General features: G+C 44.8%; 1 protein-coding gene across 3 annotated transcripts in view; it reads right to left on the bottom strand.

Moving 5' to 3' along the window:
* camsap3 (calmodulin regulated spectrin-associated protein family, member 3) overlaps positions 1-27,511 on the bottom strand; it is a 245,721-nt gene that overhangs the window by 72,745 nt on the left and 145,465 nt on the right. For all 3 annotated transcript variants that reach the window (XM_063035960.1, XM_063035961.1, XM_063035963.1), the window contains exon 3: positions 673-834. In XM_063035960.1, the coding sequence (XP_062892030.1) occupies positions 673-834 (162 nt within the window). The remainder of the gene's footprint in view (positions 1-672; positions 835-27,511) is intronic.

Genomic DNA, 27,511 nt, shown 5'->3' with positions numbered 1-27,511 from the left:
AACCTCTTCTTGATGGCTCTGTGCCTGTATTCGCTGGAGTTCAGACGAATGAGGAGAAATCTCACTGAATCCTCGAAACATTGAAAAGCCGAGATAGAGGAGAGTAGTGGGAGAATCTAGAACCAGCGGGCACAGCCTCAGAATACAAAGATGTCCCTTTAGAGCAGAGGTGAGGAGGAATTTCGTTAGCCAGAAGGTGGTGAATCTGTGTAATTCATTGCCACAGTGTGCTGTACAAGCCAAGTTATTGAATATGCTTAAGAGAAAGATTAATAGGTTCTTGATTGGTAAGAGGATTAAGAGTTATGGGGATGAAAAAAATAAGCCAATATTGAATGGTGGAGCAGACGCAATGAGCCAAATGGCAAAATTCTGCTTCTATGTCTGAGTGTTTTGCCCACCTCCTCCCACCCCCCCATCCAACCCACACAGTGGTTGTCATCTTTGAGCTGTGACCACCTCTTAATCCCAAGCAGAACTACAGCTGGCCTCTGTTTGACCATGGGCTGCATGTAGAACAGAACAAAAGTGTTGGTGACTTGTGCTGGGACACCTGCTCTCTGGTGGAGGACACAGCACTGGGCCCCACCTGCACTGTCTCTCAGTTAATAAACAATGTCAATACCTCCGGCAGTTACGTCAAACCTTCCCAGGGTTTTAAAAGTTTGTTACCTTGTCAACCCAAAGCAGCAGCCTGAATTCAATGCTGGCCGGCACTGGTTTCGACGGGCTCAGGTTTGCGATCTCCTCTGTATCCGCTGCCAACTTCACCCCGCTCAGCGTTTCCATCATGAAGGCAGCCATGAGTGCATCAATGACTGACAGGTGTGCACCCTGCGGGCAGAAGCAAAGATCCACGTTATCCCACAGAAGCCAAGAGGTCTGCCATGCACAGTGAGTACAGACACATCATTCAACTTTCATGATTCAAGACTGTCCATGGTCAATCTTCAGCCCGCACGTGTAAAGGAGAACACAAAACGATTGGTAGTCCAGATCTGACGTAGCATAAAAACACACACACAATATGCATAAGGAACAGAATTTTTTAAAAAAAGAAAAGATACTATAATAAATGTAACCCTATAAAACAGAATGAACAAGTAACTGAGTGTGGTTGCATATACACACGATTAACACACACTGTACATAGACCGATTGTACTGTATGTCCATAGAGTGATGCTAGCTACAGGGGCATCTGATCATAAAGTGACTGACAGGAAATTATAAAGTGACAAAGTAACTCTTGGCAAGTGGAACTCTTCTACATAACAGCGCATATGAAAACACAGTACACTGCAGGGTGTGATAAAGCACAAGAAACGATCCCTCAACATCCTGATTTGGAACAGCTCTCAGAAGAGCACACAGAACAGCAAGGTTGAACTCTGAATCTGCCTGAACAGTGGAAAAACCAAAGAAGAAAATTTCACACCGAGTTCAACACACTGGGCAATTTTCGGTAAGTACACAAGAGGGTCTGCAGATGTTGGAAATCTTGATGAACACACACAAAACGCTGGAAGAATGGTCTGATGAATGGTCTTGGCCCAAAACATTACCTGCCAGTTTGCAGCCCTCCCCCTCCTCTCACCTTCCTATTCTGGCTTCGCTCTCCCTCTCTTTCCAGTCCTGATGAAGGGCCTCGGCCCAAAACGTCAACTGTTCAGATCCCCCCAGAGGTGCTGACCATCACTTTGTCTGCGTCAAGCAATCTCCAACAGTATCTTCAATTCAGTACTGTAGGTGATGAAATTTCACCTTAGCACCAAGCCTTCTCTACTGTCACCTCCCACACACTGCACCCAACTACACATACACACACAAACCACTACACTCAAATCACCCACAAGCATCAGACAAACCCATCATCCCCAGACACCCACTCACCCAGTTTCCTCCCAAAACCCCACAACGATCAACCAAGCCAGCCACCACCAACTGCATGTGGTCTGCTTGTGTAGGAAATTAAAACCTCCTGCCTGATGGTATATGTGAGAAGATGACATGGCCTGGATGGTAGGGATCTTTGATGATGGATGGTGCCTCCTTTAGATACCAAAGTTGGTGAGAAGGGATGTGACCATGAAGTATTGGTTAGATAACTGAGTGGTGTAACCCTCAAAAGGACCAAAATATGATCCTCATATCCACAGTTTTTAAAACACAATCTCAAACAATTTATCACCCACATAGAGATGGAACGCTTTCAGCCCCTGAGAGGGGGTGGTCACAGAGGTTGGGTGGGATGTAGGGGCTGGGGGGGGCATGGTTTACAGAGGTATAGGTGAATGTAGAGGCCAGAAGGGGTTTCAGAGATGGGAATGGCTGTAGGGGACAGAGGTGGTTACAGAGATGAGAAGCAAGTTCAGAAATCAAGAAATGCAAAGGGAATCCTCATGCAGGACTCCTTAAAGATCAGCTTACAGGTTGAGTCTGTGTAAGGAAGGTGACTACAATGTCAGCATTCATTTCAAGAGGATTAGAATATAAAAGCAAGGATATAATTCTGAGGCTTTATAAGGCATTGGTCAGACCGCATGGAGTATTGAGAGAGGTTTTGGGCTCTTACCTAAGGAGGAATATGCTACCATTGGAGAGGGTCCAGGAGTTTATGAGAAAGAAAGGGTTAATATATGAGGAGTGATTGGTGGCTCTGGGCCTGTATTTGCTGGAGAAATGGTCTCCTGATAAATGGCTTAGAAGAATGAGGGAAGATGTTACTTAAACCTGCTAAGTATTGAAAGGCATAGATAGACTGGATATGCACAGGATGTTTCCTATAGTGGGGGAGTCTAGGACCAGAGGGCACAGCCTCAGAGTAGAAGGATGTCCCTTCAGAACAGAGAGAGGAGGAATTTCTTTAGCCAGGGAGTGCTTAATCTATGGAATTCATTGCCACAGATGGCTGTGGAGGCCAAGTCATTGGGTGCACTTAAAGTGAAAGTCAGTATGTTCTTGTTTAGTTAGGGTGTCAAAGTTACAGGAAGAAGACAGGAGAATGGAGTTGAGAGGGATAATAAATCAGCCATGATGGAATGGTGGAGCAAACTTGATTGTCTGAATGGCCTAAATCTCTTTCTAAGTCAGAAAGGGCAAGAGGGAACAGACACCAGTCCTCACTGAAGTATCAGAAGTGAGCAATTTCAAGTTCCTGGGTGTCGATATCTCTGAGGATTTATCCCAGACCCAGCATATCGATCCAGCAACAAAAGAGGCACAACAGCAGCTAGATTTAACTATGAGTTTGACGAGATTTGTTATGTCACCAAAAACACTTGCAAATTTCTACAGATGTACCATGGAGAGCATTCTAACTGGCTGCATCACTGTCTGGTATGGGGTGGGTAGGTGGCTGGCTACTGCACAGGATCGAAAGAAGCTGCAGAGAGTTGTAAACTCAGTCATCTCCATCGTGGGCACCAGCCTCCGTCGTATCCAAGACATCTTCAAGGAGTGTTGCCTCAAAAAGGCAGAAGTTATAGAGATAGGAAGGGATGTAGGGACAATAGGGGGTTACAGTGACAGGGGTGTAGGGTCTAGAGGGGGTTACAGTGACAGGGGTGTAGGTTCTGGAGGGGGTTACTGTGACAAGGGTGTAGGGTCAGGTGTAGGATCTGGAGGGGGTTACAGTGACAGGGGTGTAGGGTCTGGTGTAGGGTCTGGAGGGGGTTACTGTGACAAGGGTGTAGGGTCAGGTGTAGGATCTGGAGGGGGTTACAGTGACAGGGGTGTAGGGTCTGGTGTAGGGTCTGGAGGGGGTTACTGCGACAGGGGTGTAGGGTCTGGTGTAGGGTCTGGAGGGGGTTATTGTGACAGGGTATAGGGTCTGGAGGGGGTTATTGTGACAGGGTGTAGGGTCTGGAGGGGGTTACTATGACAAGGGTGTAGGGTCAGGTGTAGGATCTGGAGGGGGTTACAGTGACAGGGGTGTAGGGTCTGGTGTAGGGTCTGGAGAGGGTTACTGTGACAGGGTATAGGGTCTGGAGGGGGTTATTGTGACAGGGTGTAGGGTCTGGAGGGGGTTACTGTGACAGGGGTGTAGGGTCTGGAGGGGTTATTGTGACAGGGTGTAGGGTCTGGAGATGTTTACTGTGACAGGGGTGTAGAGTCTAGAGGGGGTTACTGTGACGGGTGTAGGGTCTGGAAAGGGTTACTGTGACAGGGTGTAGGGTCTGCTGGAGGGGGTTACTGTGACAGGAGTGTAGGGTCTGGAGGGGGTTACTGTGACAGGGGTGTAGGGTCTGGAGGGGGTTATTATGACAGGGTGTAGGGTCTGGAGGGGGTTACTGTGACAGAGGTGTAGGGTCTGGAGGGGTTACTGTGACGGGTGTAGGGTCTGGAGAGGGTTACTGTGACAGGGTATAGGGTCTGGAGGGGTTATGTGACAGGGTATAGGGTCTGGTGAGGGTTACTGTGACAGGGTGTAGGGTCTGGTGTAGGGTCTGGAGGGGGTTTTTGTGACAGGGTGTAGGGTATGGAGAGGTTTACTGTGACAGGGTGGAGGGTCTAGAGTGGGTTACTGTGACAGGGGTGTAGAATCTGGAGGGGGTTATTGTGACAGGGTGTAGGGTCTGGAGGGGGTTATTGTGACAGGGTGTAGGGTATGGAGAGGTTATTGTGACAGGGTGTAGGGTCTGGAGATGTTTACTGTGACAGGGGTGTAGAGTCTAGAGGGGGTTACTGTGACGGGTGTAGGGTCTGGAGAGGGTTACTGTGACAGGGTGTAGGGTCTGCTGGAGGGGGTTACTGTGACAGGAATGTAGGGTCTGGAGGGGGTTACTGTGACAGGGGTGTAGGGTCTGGTGTAGGGTCTGCAGGGGGTTATTATGACAGGGTGTAGGGTCTGGGGGGGTTACTGTGACAGAGGTGTAGGGTCTGGAGGGGTTACTGTGACGGGTGTAGGGTCTGGAGAGGGTTACTGTGACAGGGTATAGGGTCTGGAGGGGTTATGTGACAGGGTATAGGGTCTGGTGAGGGTTACTGTGACAGGGTGTAGGGTCTGGAGGGGGTTTTTGTGACAGGGTGTAGGGTATGGAGAGGTTTACTGTGACAGGGTGGAGGGTCTAGAGTGGGTTACTGTGACAGGGGTGTAGGATCTGGAGGGGGTTATTGTGACAGGGTGTAGGGTCTGGAGGGGGTTATTGTGACAGAGTGTAGGGTATGGAGGGGGTTACTGTGACAAGGTGTAGGGTATGGAGAGGTTTACTGTGACAGGGGTGTAGGGTCTATAGGGGGTTACTGTGACGGGTGTAGGGTCTGGAGAGGGTTACTGTGACGGTGTAGGGTCTGGAGGGGGTTACTGTGACAGGGTGGAGGGTCTAGAGTGGGTTACTGTGACAGGGGTGTAGGGTCTAGAGGGGGTTACTGTGACAGGGGTGTAGGGTCTGGAGGGGGTTATTGTGACAGGGTGTAGGGTCTAGAGGGGGTTACTGTGACAGGGGTGTGGAGTCTAGAGGGGGTTACTGTGACAGGGGTGTAGGGTCTGGAGGGGTTATTGTGACAGGGTGTAGGGTCTGGAGAGGTTTGCTGTGACAGAAGTGTAGGGTCTAGAGGGGGTTACTGTGACAGGGGTGTAGGGTCTAGAGGGGGTTACTGTGACAGGTGTAGGGTCTGGAGAGGGTTACAGTAACAGGGTAGGGTGTAGGTTCTGGAGGGGAGTGGGTTACAAAGACAGGGAAGGTGTAGGGGCCAGAAGACGTCACAAATACAGGAGGGGTGTTGGGGATTGAGCAAGTTAATAATAAGGATTAGTGTTCAGTTGGGAGGGATTTACAGACACAGGGGGTAGAGTAAGGGCTGGAGCAAATTACACTGACAGGGAGAGACCAGTTGGACACTTGGGACACCACTCAGTAAAGCATGGTTCTAAATAGTGCAGCAGAAATATAGCCAATAAACCAGCTTCAAGCAGTGACCCTCAAATCAGCTGTGGTGAAAAAAGCTTTGAATTTGTGTACAGATGAAAATCTTCATCCCACTTACAGTCCAGATATCAGCCACACCGGCAAACTGCAGACAGAACGGATTGCAGTGCTCCCACTATATGCACAGAACATGCAAAGCAGAAAACGCTGACGACAGACATTTCAACAAGCATAAAAACCAGAAATAAAAACCAGATTGATGATTGATTCAAAAGAGAAAATGGATTGAAATCAGAGAGAGGATCCTCCTTCACATCGCAAATAACTATTGTGTTACTTATCCAGAATCGTATTTATTATCAGATTCAGAATCACCGGCACGTGTTGTGAAATTTGTTGTCTTTGCAGAAGCAGTACAATGCGATACATAATAACAGAGAGAGAAAAATGTGCATTACTGCAAGTATGTATACACTCAGACCCGCTTATCGGAAAGGATGTAAATCAGTGCTATGCAGGGTCATTACATCATTACATAAATGGACATGTGTGCCTGAAAACAGACTCAAACCAGAGATATATGAAGTATTATATTGTGTGCACACAGTAATTTGTGGAGTAACGATCACACAGACAGGCCTAACCTGTATACCAGTGGAGTAGCAACACGTCACAGCAGCTGCACAGGGAAGCGGGCGGTGGTTACGTCTTAGAGGAGAGAGCAGGCTGTTGGTCCTCCTCCAACCTTGGCCTCTTCTTGAACTAGGCATCGATATCTGCCTGCCTTTTCTTCAGTATCCTCTCATGAAGCAGTTCTCGGTAGCAGGAGATCATGTTGAGAACACCCCTCTTTGCCTTATTGCTTGGCTCCCAGTCAGGGTCATTATCGATGAGCTGGTCCATGATTTGTGTGACTGTGGTGACGCTGGTGCTGAGGAATTCTGTGGTGAGGTTTCTTGCTGGTGTTTCCTCTTCTCCACCCGTGTCCTCAGATTCATCCAGGATGCGTTGCTCTAACAATTCTCGAAGCTCTTTGTTATGAGGGCTCTTACAATGAGAAGGTAGTAACTCTTCAACATCGCCATCATGAATGTCCTCACGCTGTATCACTTGTAGTTTCACAGCCATGCTAATGCTTTTCCCAGACATCTTAAGTGCCCTTTCCTCACTGGAAGTTGCAGGCTGTTTTCCAGACGTTATGGGTGGAAAAAATTGGAATAAACTGGCGAGGGAGCAAGAACGTTTATACATGCGGGGAAGACAGAACATGAACTAGTACGCGATTGGCTGCGATTGGCTCAGAGTGCAGGTAAAGCACTCTCATTAGCTGATTAAATGTTTACTGCAATGGCAGCTACTCTTGAGAAGTTTTAAATGTTGTTCAGAATGAATTTTTGTCATTCAAACAAATAAATAAAGACTTAAATAACCACATTGTAACGAATCAGCACAGGGTAGCAATATGGGTGTATATTAAATAACTAGCGCAAAAAATGTAGTGAGGTAGTGTTCATGGGTTTAATGTCCATTCAGAAATTGGAATACAGAGGGGAGGTGCTGATCCTGAATCACTGAATGTGTGCCTTCAGGCTTCTGTATCTCCTTCCTGTTAGTAGCAATGAGAACAGGGCATGTCCTGGGCAATGGGGGTCCTAAATGAAGGATGCTGTCCTTTTGAGGCATCGCTCCTTGAAGATGTCCTGGGTACTACGGAGGCTAGCCCATGATGGAGCTGACTAAGTTTACAACTCTCTGCAGCTTATTTCGATCCTGTGTAGTAGCCCCCACCCTACCCCCCATACCAGACAGTGATGCAGCCAGTCAGAAGGCTCTTCACAGTACATCTGTAGAAATTTGTGAGCGTCTTTGGTGACATAACAAGTCTCCTCAAACTGCTAATGAAATATAGCCGCCGTTGTGCCTTCTTTGTAATTGCATCGATATGTTGCATCTGGGATAGATACTCAGAAATATTGACACCCATCGAGGAATCAGAAATTGGTCATTCTTTCCACTTCTGATTCCTCGATGAGGACATGTGTTCCCTCATCTTACCCTTTCTGAAGTCCACAATCAGTTCTTTGGTCTTACTGTTACAACCATAGAACATTACAGCACAGAAACAGGCCTTTTGGCCCTTTTTGGCTGTGCCAAACCATTTTTCTGCCTCGTCCCACTGACCTGCACCTGGACCACATCCCTCCATACACCTCTCATCCATGTACCTGTCCAAGTTTTTCTTAAATGATGTTGAGTCTAAGGTCGCTGCTGCCACACCCCTGTACTAGCTGGTATGTCTTGCTCCCTATACACCTTCTTGTCACCATTTGAAATTCTTTCATCAATAGTTATATCATCAGCAAATTTATAGATGTGATTTGAGTTGTGCCTAACTTAAATACGTGAAATGGTTGTTTTGCAGCAATAGCAAAGTGCAAAGACAGAAAACTACTATAAATTACAAAAGTAAATAAACAGCATGAAAATAATGAGCTTGTGTTCATGAACCATTCAGAAATCTAATCAGCAGAGAGGAATGAGCAGTTTCCGAATCATGTAGCTTGGGTCTTCCGGTTCCCCTATCCCCTCCCCAGCTGTAGTAACAAAAAGAGGATATGTGTCAGATAGTGAGGGTCCCTAATGATGGATGCCACCTTCTTGAGACACCTCTCTCGAATCTGTCCTCAGAAGACCTGCACCTGTGATACAGCTGGCTGAGTCTACAGTCCTTAGGAGCTCTTGTGATCCACTGTACGTCCATACAGATTGATCAGTCTTTGCTGACACACTGAATCTCCTCAACTGCTAACAAAGCAAGGACACTTGCATCCTTCTTTGTAACTGTATCTGGAATGCTGACACCCAGGAACTTGAAATGGCTCACCAATAATGACATTCTTCCACAAGAAAGCAACAAATTTTTTCTATCCTCTTGCAACATGCATTGCAAAGTGAGGAAATCCAAGTTTATTTTTAATTCTGTCCACAATACTTTGCCCAAAGGTATTGTGTCATGTGAGGTGTTCTTGGTTTCAGCAAATCTTTAACTACGGTTTTATTATTGTCACATGTTCCATGATGTAAAAAACCTTGTTTCGCATGCCTATCCATACAGACGACTTCATCACGTTAGTGCATTAAGGTAGTACTAGGGAAAGCAATAATGAGTGCAGATAGGTTGTTAGAGTTATAGAGAAAGTGCAGTACAGGTGGACAATAAAGCCATACGTGGCCATTAGAACATCCAAGGCCATAAGCCACACAAAGACAATAAGGCCATACAAGGTAGATTTATGGGGTGAAGAATCCATTTTATCGTACTAGGGAACCATTGCATATTCTTAACAGCGGGATAGAAGCTGTTCTTAAAGGTAGTGGTATGTGCTTTAATACTTTTGCATCTTCTGCTCAATGGGAGGGGTGGGAGGAGGATAGAAGAGAGTGTACACGGCCTGACATTGGGAAAGCATTTTCCTCTCGTATCAGATTCTTTCTTCTTCAGCCCTTTCCCTCTTCCCCTTATCGTCTCCCAACTTCTCACTTCATCTGGTTCCACCTATCACCTGCCTGCTTGTACTCCTTTCCCTCCACCCCCCACCTTCTTACTCTGCCCCCTTCCTTATCGGCCCAAAACATTGACTGTGTGCTCACTTCCCTTTGTCGTTGCTGCCTGACCTGATGAGTTCTTGCAGTACTTTGTGTATGCTGCTCTCGTTCCCCTATTATTGAGAGAATGATAGTAAATTGTTTATCAAAGTAGTAGCGTATACTACCTTGAGATTAATTTTCTTGCAGGCATTTACAGGAAGATGTGCAGCAAATTAACACACATGTCGAGCCAAGGACACTGCCCAGTGAGGCACTGTCAAGACAGTACACAAATGTAGATCCACTGAGAGTCAGACAGATAGAGCAAACCCCATCCAGGTGCTCAGGAATGTGTTGCCCTGCCCTTGACATTGTAAGATAACACCAGGCACTTGCAGACAAAACAGGCCACATCTCTCAATTGCCGAAGACCCACAACTAGAGGACTGATGAGGGAAAACAAAACAACGAAAGACAAAATCCAAACAAAGAGCTTCGTTCCAGACAGAACACCAAAAATATTCCCCCTCAGGGTTCAACATAAAAAAAGCATTTCTTTCGTACTAATAAGTAACAAATTGTTCTCAAGTATGAGGTTGTGTACAAGGGACCTCAAATCTCTGATTATTCTGCCTTCTGGAAATTCACGTCTCAAGGCGATTAAACTTGATGCTTCCAGGTCAAATATACAACTGTGTGAAGCAAAGGAATAAATCGGCTTCTGGACAAGGAAACACACCCATAAAATCCAGTGCATAAGTTGTTCCTTGCTTTCATTAACTTGCATTTATAAAAACATTTTCTTGGGTCTAAAACAACATGGAGAATACACTCAGAGGCCATTTTATTAGGAGTGGACCCAGTGTAGTCTTCTGCTGCTGTAGCCTTTCCACTCCAAGCTTCAACGCGTTGTGTGTTCAGAGATGCTCTTCACACCAGTGTTGCACACGTGGCTACATGGTTGGACGATTAGATATTGCAGGTGTACAGGTGTACCGAACAAATTAGCCACTGAGTGTAGCAAGAGATGCTGGAAATCCAGAGTAACACACACAAAATGGTGGAACAACTCAGCAGGTCGGGCAGCATCTATGGAGAGGAATAAACAGTCGATATCCCTGTGTGAGACCCTTCATCAGGAGTGGAAAGGAAGTAGGACAGGGTTGGCACGGTTTTTTTGGGTGAAGGGGCCTGCATACACACTGTATTGCACTATAGAATAGTATAGAACAGGAACAGGGCCTTCAGCTCATAACATATGTTGACAATGATGCCAAACTTAACTAATCCCTTCTTGCTTGCACTTCCCCTCTGCGATCACGATCAATGAATCCATGAACACTACCTTTTTTTCCCTCTCTTTTTCATTTCAAGATTCATTTATTGTCGAAGAATGTATAAATTATATAACCTTGAGATTTGCTTGCTCACAGCCACAAAGCAAGAAACCCAAAAGAACCCAAGGAAAGAAAAGAAAGAATAAAACAAAAAAAAAAGACCAACACCCGATGCACAAGAGAAAGAAAACAACTAAGATCATGCAAACAATTGAAGTGAACAACAGTAGCATTCCGGAACAGAATTAAGTCCTCAGATCCGAACCCCGGAGTAGCCTGGAGTAGACCCAAAGCCTCGCTTACCAGTTCATCATATTAGCAAAAATGGAGCTCAGCAGCCAGGGCTGTCTTCATAGCCTCAGAGAAGTGACCGTCGTGGACAGTGTGTGAAATCAACTCTCATCGGACCAACACCCTGTCTTTTCAGTCTATCTGGAATGGCGTTTAAATCGACTCAATGGCGGAACAGCGAAAAGTTCCACACCATGGAGGGAGGAATGAAGATTGCGGAGAGCAAGCAAAATCGGCTCTCGCCTCCGACCTGGGCCAACATGTAAATTGTCTATGCAGCAAATCATACCTCTCACTAGGACAAGGCTACAACAAAAGGCTCCAGGCCCAGAACACGACATCCAGCGACTCACTCTGGTCCCAGATTTCGCTGCCCAGCAACTCTCTCCGTGCCCAGATTTCGCTGCCCAGCAACCCGCTCCAGGCTCAGAATCTTTCGCCCGGCCCAAAGCCGCTCTCAAGCTCTTCAGATCAGCTCGGCACCCAGTGGAATCCAACCTTGCACCCGGGCCAGTTGAAACGAGCATCAGGACGTCTCAGCCCAGGCCCCGACTTCTCATTTCGATGCCCACAGAAAACCAGCCTTGCTCCTGGGCAAACTGTATAGGCAACGTTACTCCATCTGCAAAGATTCTGCAACACGAACTTGGCTCATCCCCTGAACTTACCTCACCTTCGTTCGCCCCTTCACCGTGCGCGGCAATAATTTAACACAATTTAACGTAGAAAAGGTATTTTTAGTTGGATTTCTTATCTTTTTGACTACCAGCAGCAACAGTTGCTCATGTTTGGTAGTGCCATCTTAACCAGAAGCACTACTTATTGATCTTTTATATATTTTTTAATATAATTTATAATATATTTTATGCGTTGCATTGCTGTACTCAGCTGCAAAGACATTCATGATTCTGATGTTTTACATTCTCATTCATCCAAGACTCGTGATATGAAAATAAATATGACAATCCAAAAATACCTGGCAGCTTCTTTTTGAATAATGTCAAATTCTGCCAAACCTGATGTTTTCCAGGTGCAAACCCTGGTGTACAAGTCCCCCTTATCCAATTTCAGGTTAAATTTATTATCTGACATACACGTGAAATTTGTTGTTTTGCAGCAACGTATCAGAGTATCAAATATCAAAGTATGGAGTACAAGAGTTGGGATGTTATGTTGCAGTTGTGTGAAATGTTGGTATGAAGCCTCATTTGGAGTATTGTCTGCAGTTCCGGCCATCCATCTACAGGAAAGATTGAAAGAGTACAGAGAAAGCTTACACGATGTTGCCCAAGTTACAGGGAGAGGTTCAACAGGCTGGGACTTTATTCCCTGGAGCACAGGAGAATGAGGAGAGATTTGACAGACATATACAAAAATATAAGGGGTATATAAGGGGCTTTTTCACGAGGTTGGGTGAGATGAGAGTTAGACGTCATAGGTTAGGGGTGAAAGGTGAAATATTTTAGGGGGATATGAGAGGGAACTTCTTCACTCAAGAGGGTGGTGAGAGGGTGGAATGAGCTGCCAGCAGAAGTGGTGGAAGCGGGTTCACTTTCAACTTTTAAAAGAAGTTTGGATAGGTATGTGGATGGGAAGGATATTGAGGCCTATGGTCCAGGTGCAAGTTGATGGAACTAGGAAGAATAATTGCTCAGCATGGACTAGATGGGCCAAAAGGCCTGTTTCTGTGCTGTAGTGCTCTATGACTCTATGGCAACAGTACTATGCAATACATCAAAATTATACTTTATACTTTATTGTTGCCAAACAATTCATACTAGAACATACAATCATCACAGCGATCTTTGATTCTGCGCTTCCCGCTCCCTGGATTACAAATCGATAGTAAATATTAAAAATTTAAATTATAAATCATAAATAGAAAATAGAAAAATGGAAAGCGAGGTAGTGCAAAAAAACCGAGAGGCAGGTCTGGATATTTGGAGGGTACGGTCCAGATCCGGCCGTTATAAAAAATACATAAAAATAGTGCAAAAGAATCAAATAGAGTGATTTGAAATTGGTAACAGACGTCTACCACATTTTACAGAAACTGACCCTCAGCCTGCCCTACTCTGGAGAAATAGACTTTTTTCCAAAGCCACCCCTCCCAACCTTTCCTCCTCCTCATTCCTGAGTGGGAAGAGGGAGAGCAATGGCAGACAGCAGAAACAGCAATAGAAACAATTAAAAAAAACACGAACCTAATCCTTGCCAGAATTTATAACCTAATTCCCTGCTGTTCTGTGTTAGAAGGGGCAAGAGTTCAGAAAGCAGTGCCAAATCTGAACACAAACCCAAAACAGGCTAAAGGGGAAACAATGCCTTTGAGAGAACAAATGGGCTTTCGAGCTGGGATTTAAGGAATTAAGCAAAAGTAGTAATGGCATCTAAGTGTAGCACTTCATATGTATTCACAGGCTCAGTTAATGTGAAGACCTGAGACTTGAAATGTTCAAAGTACATTTATTATCAAAGTATGTATACATTATACAACCTTGAGATTCGTCTCTTTACAGACAGCCACAAAACAAAGACACCAAAAAGAACCCATAAAAAAAAGACCCTGAAACACCCAATGTGCATCGTTTTGTTGGAGACACATGCAAAATGTTGGAGGAACTCAGCAGGTCAGGCAGCATCTTTGGAGGGAAATGAGCAATCAATGTTTCTCCCCGTGACTGTATGGGTTTCCTCCAAGTGCTCCAGTTTCCCCCCACTTTCCAAAAGCATATGGTTTAAGGTTAGTAAGTTGTTAGCATTATATATAATGGTCATGAATTCATTGTCCACTCAGAAATCTTATGGCGGAGAGGAAGAAGCTGTTTCTGAAATGTCGAGCATGTGTCTTCAGGCATGATCAGGCTACATTTCAGGTTTACGATGACGCTGGTGAAACCCTGCGACTGCTTACTGGCAGCAAACAAAAGAAAAGATACGGCTAAATACAACTGAATTGAGGCAAAGTCGGGGCAGACAGAAAGAAGGCAGATTCGAGGCCCATCCACCCAAACCGAGAGCAAAGCCCAATCAATCCAAGTGCCAGGCCGATTTGGAAAGGTTGCGTGCAAGCCAAAACGTGGTGGCGGGGTCCAAGTCCAGAGCACGTCGATGTGACGGGCCCCGGGTCCCGGGTCCTAGTGCGAGGGACAACCCACGGTTTAGACAATTTAACACCGCTGGGCCAAATGGATCGAAAGGCATGGTGTTGGGACAAGAGGCGAGGGTCGGGTTGGTTCTGCTTGCCACTCCGCGACATTTACTCGGCTCTGTACTGAAATGAGGCCCAGTCTGAGGCCTGTTCCAGTTCCTCCGGGCTTCATGTCTGTGGGCTCGCTTTTGTTCCGAATGCTATGTTTTACTTTTATTGTCTGCACAATTTGTTCCTTTCTCTCTGCACACACATTAGGTGTCTGATGGTCTTTTTTCTAATGGGTTCTTTTGGGTGTCTTTTGTTTTGTGGCTGTCTGTAAAGAGATGAATCTCAAGGTTGTATAATGTATATATACTTTGATAATAAATATACTTTGAACATTTTAATGTTCTGTACAGATGACAAAGAAAGCCAATGTTTAAAAGATCTTGGATGCCAGTATCTTTGAGGATCTAACCTGGACGCAACATATCAATGCAGCTGCACAGAGGTCATGACAGCGGCTATATTTCATGAGGAGTTTGAGGAGATTTGGTATGTCACCAAAAATATTCATAAATTTCTCCAGCTGTACCGTGGAGAGCATTCTATCTGGCTGCGTCACCATCTGGTATGGTGGGGGCGGGGGGCTACTGCACAGGATCAAAGTAAGCTGCAGAGAGTTGTAAACTGAGTCATCTCCATCTTGGATTCTAGCCTCTGTAGTAATCAGAACATCTTCAAGGAGCGGTGCCTCAAAAAGGCGGCATCTATCATTAAGGACCCCCATTACCCAGGAACATGCTTTGTTCTCAATGCTACCATCAAGGAGGAGGTACAGGAGCCTGAAGTCACACACTCAACGATTCAGGACAGCTTCTTCCCCTCTGCCATCAGATTTCAGAATGGACATTGAACCCACGAACACTCCCTCACTCCATTTTTATTTCTGCTTTTGCCTGACGTACTTAATTTAACTATTTTATCTCTCTCTCTTTCTCTCTCTTATATATATACACACACACACACACACACACACACATATATATATATAATCTTCTAAAAAGATCTAAATCTTTAAAAATGTCAACTGCCCATTTTCATTCATTGATGCTGCCTGACCACCTTAGTTCCTCCAGCTAGGTACAGCAATGGATTGGTTGTAAAAATCAAACAGTGAGCCAAACACAAAATAAAACGGGTACAGCCATGCACTGCACCACAACACTGTGCAGACATTTTATACCTATAGAATCTTAACAACGAATTGACTGGACTAAAATATATTTTTTTACTTTAGAGACACAGACCTTCTGACCCTACGAGCCCACACGGCTCAGTAACAACTATGTGACCAATTGACCTACTAAGTAACTCGAATCAAAGGTGGTGACGAATCAGCATGAGGGAAGGAGACAGGAAAACCTGGAGAAATGGTGCCACTCAACAACATCCCAATCAATGTCAGCAAAGCCAAAGAGCTGATTGTTGACTGCAGGAGGAAGCAGCTGGAGGTTCCTAAACTAGTCATCATTGGGGGATTAGAGAGCCAGCGTGGATAATTTCACACACCTCAATGCTGAGCTGAATCCACAACCTTTAGACGCTCTTTCAAGGACTTCACAATTCATTTCTCAGAGATAATTATTTACTTTTTTAAAATGTATTATTTGCAGATTTTGTTCTCTTTTGTAGATTGGATGTTCGCCAGTCTTTGTTATGTATAGTTTTTCATAAATTATATTATATTTCTTTATTTTCCTGTAAATGCCGGCAAGAAAATAAATCTCAAGGTACACGGCAAAGTATTCGTACTTTGATAATAAATTTACTTTGAACCTGCACATCTTTGTTTATCTTATTTATTGAGATGCAACATGGAGTAGGCCCTTCTGGCCCTTCGGGTCATGCTGCCCAGCGACCCCCCCCCCCCCGATTTAACCCTAGCCATATCACGGGACAATTTACAATGAGCAATTAACCTACCAACCAGTACATCTTTGGACTGTGGGAGGAAACCCAAGCGGTCACGAGGAGAACGTACAAACTCCTTGCTGGCAACGGTGGGATGTGGGAGGAAACCAGGGCTTTTGGAGGAAACCCATGTGGTCATGGGGAGAACGTACAAACTGCAATCAGCGAGCAGCTCCCAAGATCCTGAGCTCATCTGCTCTGTGATGCGCGATGGCAGTGACAAGCACCTCCCTTCTGGATTTACTGTTTGTTTGAACATCTTTGCCCTTTGGCTGAGAGCCCTGTGACCACATACAGTATTTCTGATCTTCCTGCTGTAAGTCCAGGAACAGACAGCAGTCAGCACCAACACCTGCTGAGCTGCTGAGGTAATATATTAATTTACACACTTAACTGGTTTAGATATCAAAGCTAAACAAGCAGCTCCAAGTAGGGCTGGCAGATTGACTCCCACGGCTCAGCAGGTCAGTAACCCCCTCTATCGATTCCATGGATCAATGTCAGTCATTTAGCACTGGAGCTCTCAGAGGCCCCTTTTAACTTAGTATATTAAATGTCCTATTATTGTACTTAACACTTTCAATCATAACTCATCACCAAATGTTAAAGGATGACCAGCTGTTTGGGGAATATCTCGCTTTCTCACAAACACACAAAAAGTGATATTTCACTAGTCTGGACAAACACATCCAGAACAATTAAAAGCACAAGGGCACACGTAAAAGATTCTGCAGATGCTGGAAATTCAGAGTAACACATGCACAAAATGCTGGGGGAACTCAGCAGGTCAGGCAGCATCTATGGAGAGGAATAAACAGTAGACGTTGCAGGCGGAGACCCTTCATACTGAAATTAGTGCATTACTTTGCACTAAAATGGACTTTGTTTGATGAATTTACATGGAACATAGAACAGTACAGGCCCTTCGGCCCATGATGTTGTACCAACGTTTTATCCTACAAGATCAACCACATCCCGATAAAGGTTCCTAGCCCATAGCGTCAACTATTTATTCCTCTCTAGATGGGGCCTAACCTGCTGAGGTTTTCCTGCATTTTGTGCGTGTAACCATTATTTAAAACACAAGGAATTGGGACAGGAGATGGCTCCACATGTGTGCAAGATCTCAGTAAAATTGAGATTAAAGATCGGATTAAAGATTAGCTTTATTTGTCACATGTACATTGAAACACATGGTGAAACATGTCACAACATGAAATAACGACCAACAGAGCCCGAATGTGGGCCAGGAACCGCCCCCAACTGTCGCCATGCTTCTGGCAACAACACAGCGCAATGATTGCTTCGACCATGTTCTCATCTCCACTTCCCTGCCCGCTCTTCTCAGTCCTCCATTCCACTGTAACACAAATATATGCCCACTGATCTTAACCATTAAAATATTTAATGACTCCAGTTCTGTGACATAAAGAAGCACGCAAACTAACAAAACTAAAATAAATTGAAGATGCTGGAAATCTGAAATAAACACACAAAACATTGGAAACACTCAGCAGGTCAGATGGGGAGAGAGACAGATAACAGTGATCCTATTCTGACCCAGTGTCGATACCTCCCAGTATATCACAGGCACATCCCTCCTCACCATCAGCAGTATCTACAGGGGGTGCTGCCTCCAGAAGGCAGGGTCTAAAGATCCCCACTGTTCAATAATAATAATAATAATAATAATAATAATAATAATAGCAGCATTTTATTGATCCTGAGTGGGAAATTATTATTTAGGCCATGCTGTCTTCTCACAGCTACTGTCGGGCAGGAAGTATAGTCCCACCCCACCAGGTTCAAGAACATTTACTTCCCTTCAACCATTCAGTTCAGTAATGCTGCATTAGGACTCCCAAATCCCTTGGCAGCTCTGATTCCTGAATTTGCTGTGTTCAGTCTCTTCACTTTTATTCCTTCTACCAAAGTGCATGACTATACATTTCTGTATCCTGTATTCATCTGCCACTTCTTCGTCCATCCTCTGTCAGCACACAAATCAGTATTTGAAAACACCTTTGAGCTTCTTCCAAACTAAATACATCCTCCTTGCTCAATAATGCTGCCTACACAGTCGCCCAGGTGTAGAATTACAAACACACGAAAATCTGCAGATGCTGGAAATCCAAAGCAACCCACATACACACAAAATGCTGGAGGAACTCAGCAGGCCTGATGAAGGGTCTCAGGTCGAAACGTTGACCGTTTACACTTTTCCATAGATGCTGCCCGGCTTGCTGAGTTCCTGCAGCATTTTGTGTATGTTGCCCAGGTATAGTCTTGATTACAAGGATACCCCCATTTTCTTTTCTGTAAACTTCCTCTTTGCAACAAAGGGTAAGACCATAAGGCATAGCAGCAGAATTAGGCCATCTGACCCATCGAGTCTGCTCCATCATTCAATCATGGCTGATTCTTTTTTTCACTCCTCCTCAACCCCAGTTCCCGACCTTCTCCCCATAACCTTTGATGCCGTGTCCAGTCAAGAACTATTAATCTCTGGCTTAAATACACCCAATGATCTGGCCTCCACAGCTGTATGTGGCAACAAGTTCCACAAATTCACCACCCTTTGGTTAAAGAAACTTCTCCGCATCTCTGTTTTGAAAGGGCGCCCCTCTATCCTGAGGCTGTGCCCTCTTGTCCTAGACTCTCCCACCATGGGAAACATCCTTTCCACATCTACTCTGTCCAAAATTCAAAAGGTTTCAATGAGATCCCCCCGCCCACCATCCTTCTGAATTTGCCTTCCTAATTATTGATACAATTTCATTTGCCTTCTTAATTATTGATACAATCTTGAAGAAGGCATGCCAGCGGCTACACTTCATTAGGAGTTGGAGGGGATTTGGTACGCCATCGAAGACTCCAGCAAATGTCCGGCGGACATCACATTGCATCACATGCTGATACAGACGGTTCGGAAGTGGAAAAAGATGTAGAGTGTCGTAGATTCAGTCATCTCTATCACAGGCACGAGCCTCTCCACCATCGAGGAGACATTCGAGAGGCAGTGCCTCAAGAAGGCGGCATCTGTCAATAAGGTCCCTCACCATCCAGGACATGCCCTCTTCTTTTTACTACAGTCAGGGAGGAGATACAGGAACCTGAGGATGTACACTCTATATTTTAAGTGTAGTTTCTTTCCCTCTACCATCAGATTCCTGAATGGACAAAGAACCCTTGAAAACTACAGCATTACTTTTGTTCTCTTTTTGCACTACTTACTTAATGTTTTCCAATATATTTTTATTATAATTTAATATATTGCACTGAACTGCTGTCACAAAACAACAATTTACGCAACATATGCCAGTGATAATAAACATAATTCAGATTCTGAATTATTTGATGCACTTCACTAACTTTGTTTCATGTACACAAACAGTTCATTACAGTGGGCTGCTTTGATGGTTCTGGTACAATTAGAGCAGCCAATTCAAGAACGACTGAGAAAACTCATTCAGAAAAGTAAAGCTCACAAGACTAGTAGCCAATGACATTCAGCCCTTTGATGTTTCTTGACATAGCCAGAGGAGACGGTAATTAAAATTCAGCAGTTTATCTCATTACTGGGTATTAATGAGGGAGCTACAATAGGTTTTGGCATCCAGAACAAAGGAGTGTGTGGTGTGGGTGCAGGGGTAGAGGGCCACAGGAAAACATCCAGAGATGAAGCTGTTGGCGAACTGGAAACAGCATCTCTGTGCTGGAATGCACTTGGCCAGAATACACAATGGCTGACAGGCCTGCCAAGACTCAACACAGTGGGAGACGGTTAGCTCCTTCAACCTACAGCTGCCTTTCCCGGCCAAAGCCGAAGATCTTTTAAAACTTGATTAATCTTACAGGGATTGATTGGGGGGGGGGGGGAGTAAGGAAGGTTATCTCAATTTAACAACTGCTGCTATAGAAAACACTGGAGAAACACACAAAATGCTGAGGCAGTGGGTCAGACAGCATCTATGGAAATGAATAAACAGTCAACGGTTCGGGCCAAGACCCTTCACCAGGACAGGAACAGAAGGGGGCGGAGCCAGAATAAGAAGGTGGAGGAGGGGAAAGAGTACAAGCTAACAGGTGATAGGTAAGACCAGGTGGGTGGGAAAGGAGATGAAGTGGGTAACTGGAAGATGATAGGTGGAAGAGGTGAAGGGCTGAAGGAAAAGGTCTCGGGAGGAGAGCAGGCCGCGGGAGAAAGGGAAGGGGAGAGGAGCAATGCAGAGCAGTGAATGATTAGTGACTACGTTTGGCTCACTTTTTGATTGTTACGCCCAATCCATTACCACACCTAGGTGGGGGAACTCACTGTGTCAGGCAGCATCTATGGAGGGAAATGGACAGTGACGTTTCGGACTAAGGTGTTTGAGCAGACCGCACAACCTACCTCGGTTCAGTTTGCACCTTACTGCTTCCCTGCACTGCAGGTGAATGAGAGAGAAAGGGCAAGTATGAAGAAAGAGAGAACAGGCCATGGTGAAAAGTAAGTAGAAAGAATCCAACCACATTAAAGCATTGCCCCAATATTTTACAAATTCATACAACTTAATCAAGGTATTTTTATAAACTTTCCCACAATAATGACTCATGCAACAACAGTAACAGTTCCAACTGCACGGCACGCTGCCAACAGGAAATGTTTAGAGAGTCTCAGTTGGGACTATTACTGCTCAGGAACATTAACCTCACTCGAGTGAACTGATGAACATGCTGGATGCGTTTCCACTGTTCTTTCATTTCAGGTATTCTGTTAAAGTCACCCAAGCTCTCCCAGCGACTTGCTATTTCCCGAAAGCCACGGGTCCCCTGAAGTCCTGTGCCCAAGTAGCAAAGAGCTGGCAGCAATTGATATGGGCTTCCATCTGGAACAGAGCGACATCAGAGGGAATCCTGCAGGGCACAAGTCTCCATCTGGCCCATCGAGGCTCTGTAAACTCACAGTAAGAGCTCTCTGGCCTGTCCCACTCACCAGTAGAAATCCAATACAGTTTATAGGGATGGTCAGGCAGGCTAGGACTTTATTCACTGAAGCAGAGGAGAAGTAGGGGTGATATTATAAAATTATGAGAGACAAAGATACGAAGGATACACACAGTCATCTTCTCCTTGGGATTGGGGAATCAAAAACTACAGGTTTAAGATGAGGCATTTAACAGGAACATGGGGGGCTGGAAGTTGTAGAGGCAGGTACAATAGCAGCATTTTAAAGGCTTGGACAAGTACATTGTGTGGATAGCCAAGTTTAAAGAGGTATGGGTAAAACATGGACAAATGAGACCAGCTTAGATATGGGTCACCACAGACCAGTTGGGCCAATGGGCTGGTTTCCTTTATATAACTAGTTCATCATTGCAGGAGCTAGTGTGTATCCTGGATAAAGAAGATAACGTATTAATTTGACAATGCAGTAAAAATAAAAGCTATAATCAATGATTAAACTAAGAGAGGGGTATCTGGGAAATAAAGATCAAAAATTGGTGTCAATAAAGGTCAAAGGGACTAACATCCACACTGAGACTAGAGTTTGAAACCTGCACCTTTGAACATTGGTCATCTATGGAATTGATGCCATTAAGGTAAAACAATTGGACTTTTTTTAAAACAACAGTCCCATACTTTCATGGTTGAATATACATACGAGTAAGGAAGTCATGTTGCAGATGTATAAAACTTTAGTTAGAGTACCTGGAGTAATTAACATTTCTGATCACCTCAGTACAGGAGAGACGTGGAGGCCGACTAAAACATGCTTTTATTCCAAATTTATTAGAATATCTACCCATCTATTCTTCTTGTAATTTTGTAAACTTCATCCAGTCTCCCCTCAGCCTCCAATACTCCCTAGGAAACAACCCAATTTTGTCCAAACTGTCCTCATAGCTAATGACTCTCTAATCCAGACAGCATCTTAATAAACCTCTGCTGCACCATCTCCAAAGCCTCCACAGGTGAAGAGCAGAATCAGACTATTTGGCCCACCCACTCTGCTCTGACATTCGAACATAGCCAACTTACGTTCAAAGTACATTTATTATCAGAGTACGTACTCTGTATTCAGCCTTGAGAATCGTCTTCTTGCAGACAGCCACAAACCAAAGAAACACAATACAACCCCTTAAAAAACCCTACACAACAAACCATCAAACACCCAATATGCAAAAAAAACAAATTGTGCAAACGATAAAAAGTGCCGTCCAGCGCTAAGGTGCATAAACCTCACGGAGTAGTGAGCGGAACACTAGTTTGTCCTATCAAATCATGCAAGTAGTTTTAAAAAAGTGAACAAAGACACATGGAACATGAACTCCAATCCTGGAAAATGAGTCCGCAGCTGTGGAGCCCGTTCGGTGACGGGGTGAGTGAAGCCCAACCAGGAGCCTGTGGCTGCAGGCCATCAGTTGCTCCCTGGCAGCGTGTGACCCAAGACTCCAGCACCTCTTGCCCAACGGTAACAGCGAGAAGAGAGGGAAACTGATGAAACCGGACGCCATTCAGAAGTATATTGACATACAACATGGAACAGGCCCTTCCGGCCCTTCCAGCAACAACGCCCAGTAATCCCCAACCTAACCCTCGCCTAATCACGAGGCCTGTTACAATGACCAATTAACCTACCAACTGGTACATCTTTGAACTGTGGGAGGAAACCCACGCGGTCACAGGGAGAACATACCAACTCCTGACAGGCAACTGCAGGAATTGAACCCTGGTCATTGGAACTGCAAAGCACTGTGCTAACCTCTATGCTGCCGTGCTGTACCGAGTATCTAGCAGTTTTGTGAGCTATCTGCAAAACGCTGTCATTGGTCACCGCTGCTATTTTGCCCAGGTTTGGTTTTCAAATCCGATTTTCCAAATTTAAAAAAAATTCCATAAAGTAAGATTCTAAAGTCACCTCCTAGAAGGAGGTAACCTTCTGAGGTAATCCTGAGGTGGGGTGAGGGTTTGTGAAAGCCAGTTCTAGAACCTGATGGCTGTAGGAAAGTAGCTTCTCCTAAACCTGGTGGTGTGGGATTTTAGGCCTCTGTACCACTATGTGCAGAATTATCAATTTAAAAGCCTTATTTTTGTCATACTTCTATATAAATTTGAATAACTAGCCCTTGCTACTGTTAAGATACAAAGATCACCAGACTTGCTTATGATGCGTGCAGCTAAAAGCTGAGCACTTTCACCTCAATCCATACCCATTAACTTTCAGCTTGCAAGCCAGAATTCTTCATGTTTCAAGAATATTCCCACACTCATTATTCTGTGTTATTACTCCCATCTTGTGGAGTTGGCAGGTTAATAGTTCACACCTCGGCAGTTCAAAATTGAAAAAAAAAATTTTGGAAGGAGAAAGATAGCAATGAAGATCTCTGGTAGAGTAGAAGCAAAGTTCACCACTAATTTCATGGAAGACCAGTTTATTGACCTTACTGGAGGGTATCATGATTCAGGCAGAGCAGACAGCTACAGAGCAACATACACAAAGTACTTTTTCCATAGATGCTGCCTGGTCTGCTGAGTTTTCCAGCATTTTGTGTGTGTTCTTGGATTTCCAGCACCTACAGATTTTCTCTTGTTTGTGATTAAACAACGACACAGGTCAGGTCTGCTTAAAAATCATTCGTTCTTAAAATCACAATCACTAGCGTAAGATTATAAGACAAAGAGGCAACATGAGGCCATTTGACCTCGGCCCATCAAGTCCGCTCCACCATTTGATCATGGCTGAGTTATTTTCCCTCTCGGCCACTTTCTCCCCATATGTCAGCCATGATCCAATGGCACAGCAGATTTTCAATGGGCCGAAAGGCCTTACTCTGCCTCCAATAACAAAAGCCCTTACAACATGCTCCACGGGTGGGTGGAGGCTGGAGACATATCACTCTGCCCAACCATGAACAATGTTACAGGAGATTCACACCAACTGTAGCACAAGACCTCAGTTGGCACATCATGAACAGAGACCCCGGAATAACAGTGGCACTGAGAGACTCTTCTCACAGGGAAGCTATCGATGAGCAAAGAGTTAAATTTTATCTTTAAGTATGCTGCTAGTTTAGTTATTGATTCATTGATTGATTGTGGAATAGGCTCTTCCGGTGCTTTGAGTCACACTGCTCAGCAATCTCCAATTTTACTGCAGCCCAATCACAGGACAATTCACAGTGACCAATTAGCCTGCTGACCAGTACGTCTTTGTACTGTGGGACGAAACCAGGGCACCCAGAGGAAACCCACGAGGAGAACACACAAACTCCTTACAGACAGCGGCGGGAAATGAACCTAGGTCACTGGGACTGTAAAGCATGGTGCTAACCACTACGCCGCGGTCCCCAACCACCAGGTCGCAAAGCGTGTGCTACCGGGCCGCGAGGAAACGATATGATTTGGCGATATGAAACGATATGAGTCAGCTGCACCTTTCCTCATTCCCTGTCACACCCACTGTTGACTATCAACCCTCCCCCCACCCCCGGGTCAGCCGGTCCGCAAGAATATTGTTAATATTAAACTGGACCGCGGTGCAAAAAGGTTGGTGACCCGTGCACTAGGCTACCATGCTGCCCAGTGACTTGGGCTCCACATCTGTCTGTAGCAATGAATTCCACAGATTCACCACCCTCTGGTTAAAGAAATTCATCTTCTGTTCTAAAAGGATGTCCATTTAGTCCTTCTGGAGACTTCTTGCTTCCTCCAATACTACCAGTCCCTCCTCATATCATCTGTAAACTTGGCACAAACCATCAATTCTATCATACAAATCATTGACACCAACCCATGCAGAACAGTACTAGTCACCTGCAGCCAACCAAAACAGGCCCCCTTTATTCCCACTCTGCCTCCTGCAAGTCAGCCAGTCATCTATCCACGCCTTCCTGTAATACCATGGGCTCTTATCTTGTTAAGCAGTCGTGTGTGCAGCACCTTATTGAAGGCCTTCTGAAAGTCCAAGTAAGCAACACCCACTGACTCTCCTTTGTCTAGCCTGCCTGTTATTTCCTCAAAGAATTCCAACAGATTTGTCAGGCAAGATTTTCCCCTTAAGGAAAACATGCTGACTTTGGTTCTTAGAGGCACATGATAAAATAAGCCAAAAACCTTAATCCTTAATAATGGACTCCAACATCTTCCCAACTACTGAGGCCAGGCCAGCTGGTCTGTAATTTCTTTTCTTTCTTCCCTTCTTAAAGAGTGGAGTGACATTTTCAATTTTTCAGTCCTCCAGAACCATTTCAGAATCCAGTGATCCTTGAAAGATCATTACTAATGCCTCCACAATCTCTTCAGCTACCTCTTTCAGAACCGGGTGACCTATCTATCTTTAGACATTTCAGCTTCCCAAGGACCCTCTCCTTAATCATAGCAGCTACCTTCACCTCTGTCCCTGACACTCTCGAATTTCTGGCACACCACTAGTGTCTTCCAAAGTGAAGACAGTTGCAAAATAATTATTAATTTCATCCACCATTTCATTGTCCCCCGTTACCACCTCTCCAGTGCTATTTTCTAGAGAGTCATATCCACTCTCACCTCTCTTTTACGCTATTTACATCTGAAAAGTTCTTTTGGTATCTTCTTTTATATTACGACTGGCTTACCTTCATATTTTATTTTTTCTCTCCTTACGGCTTTTTTTAGGTGTCTTCTGTTGGTTTTTAAAAGCTTCCCAATCCTCTACTCTCCCACTAATATTTGCTATATTATCTGCCCTCTCTTTTGCTTTTATGTTGTCTTTGATATCCCTTGTCAGCCAAGATTGTGTCATCCTCCCTTAAAAATACCACTTTCATCATTGGGGTGTATGTTCTGCTGTCATTCCTGCTAGTGTCCCCTCCCAATTAACTCTGGCCAACCTACCTCTCATGTCTCTGTAATTCCCTTTGCTCCATTATAATACTGATATATCTGACTTCATCTTCTCCTCTCAAACTTCAGAGTGAAATATATCATATTATGATCATTGCCACCTGAGGATTCCTTCACCCTAACTAAATCTGGTCATTACCCAACACCCAATCCAGAATTGCCTTTCCCCTAGTGGACTCAACCACGAGCTGGTCTACAAGCTATTCTTCATAGGCATTCCACAAATTTCATCTCTTGGGATTGAGCACCAACCTGATTTTCCCAATCTACCTGCATATTGAAATCCCCCATGACTATGATAACATTGCTCTTTGACATGCCTTTTCTATCTCCTCTTGTAATTTATATTCCACATCCTGGCTACTGTTTGGAGGCCTTAATATAACTCCACTCAGAATATTTTTACCCTTGTAGTTTCCTAACCTACAATGATCCCACATCTTCCAGTCTATGTCACTTATTTCTAAGGATTTGATTTCATTTTTTACCAACAGAGCCACCCCACCCCCCCTCCCATCTAACTGCCTGTCCTTTCAATACAATCTGTATCTTTGGATGTTAAGCTCCCAACTATGATCTTCATTCAACCATGAACTAGTGATGCCTACAAATTCATATCTGCCAATCTCTGACTGCTCTACCACATCATCTACCTTATACTGTATACTACAGTGCGTGAATTCAAATATAACACTCACTCCTGTATTCATCACCCTTTTCAATTTTGCTCCCATGTTACACTTGAATTCATCCCACCCTCTGCCAAATTAGTTTAAGCCCTCCCAAAGTGCACTAGCAAATCTGCCCATAGGGATATTGGTCTCCTTCAGATTCAGATGTAACCCATCCTTTTTGTATCGGTCAAACCTTCTCCAGAAGAGATCCCAAGGATTCAGAAATCTGAAACCCTGCCCCCTGCGCCAATTCTTCAGTCACACATCGTCTGCTAAATCATCCTATTCTTACCCTCACAGGTGTGTGGTACAGGCAGCAATCCTGAGATTACTACCCTGGCGGTCCTGCTTTTTAGCTTTCTGCCTAACTCCCTATATTCTCTCTCCAGGGCCTCCTCCTTTTCCCTACCTATGTCATGGTAGCAATATGAACCACAACTTCTGACTGCTCACTCTCCCCCTTTAGAATGCTGTGGACCTGGTCCCAGACATCCCTGTTCACAGGAGACAAGATACCGTCTTGGTGTCTCTTTCACACCCACAGAATCTCCTGTCTGCTCCTCTAACTATGGAATCTCCAAAAACTACTGCACTTCTTGCAGTTGTAGTTGTCAGGGACACTGAAGGTCTCCCTACCTTCTTACATCCCGCAAGAGGAGCATTCCACTATATTTTTTTAAAAATCTACCTACTGTCTTTGCCCCTCCTCACCGAAGCCTCTATGAGGCAAAGTCCAAGCTCTCCACTCTAACACTGGCTCACACACACGTTTGCCTCGCTT

The sequence above is a fragment of the Mobula hypostoma genome, chromosome 29, assembly GCF_963921235.1.
Source record: "Mobula hypostoma chromosome 29, sMobHyp1.1, whole genome shotgun sequence".
Lineage (NCBI taxonomy): Eukaryota > Metazoa > Chordata > Chondrichthyes > Myliobatiformes > Myliobatidae > Mobula > Mobula hypostoma.
Note: the sequence above shows the minus strand (reverse complement) of the source record. Positions and strands in the feature narration are given on the sequence as shown.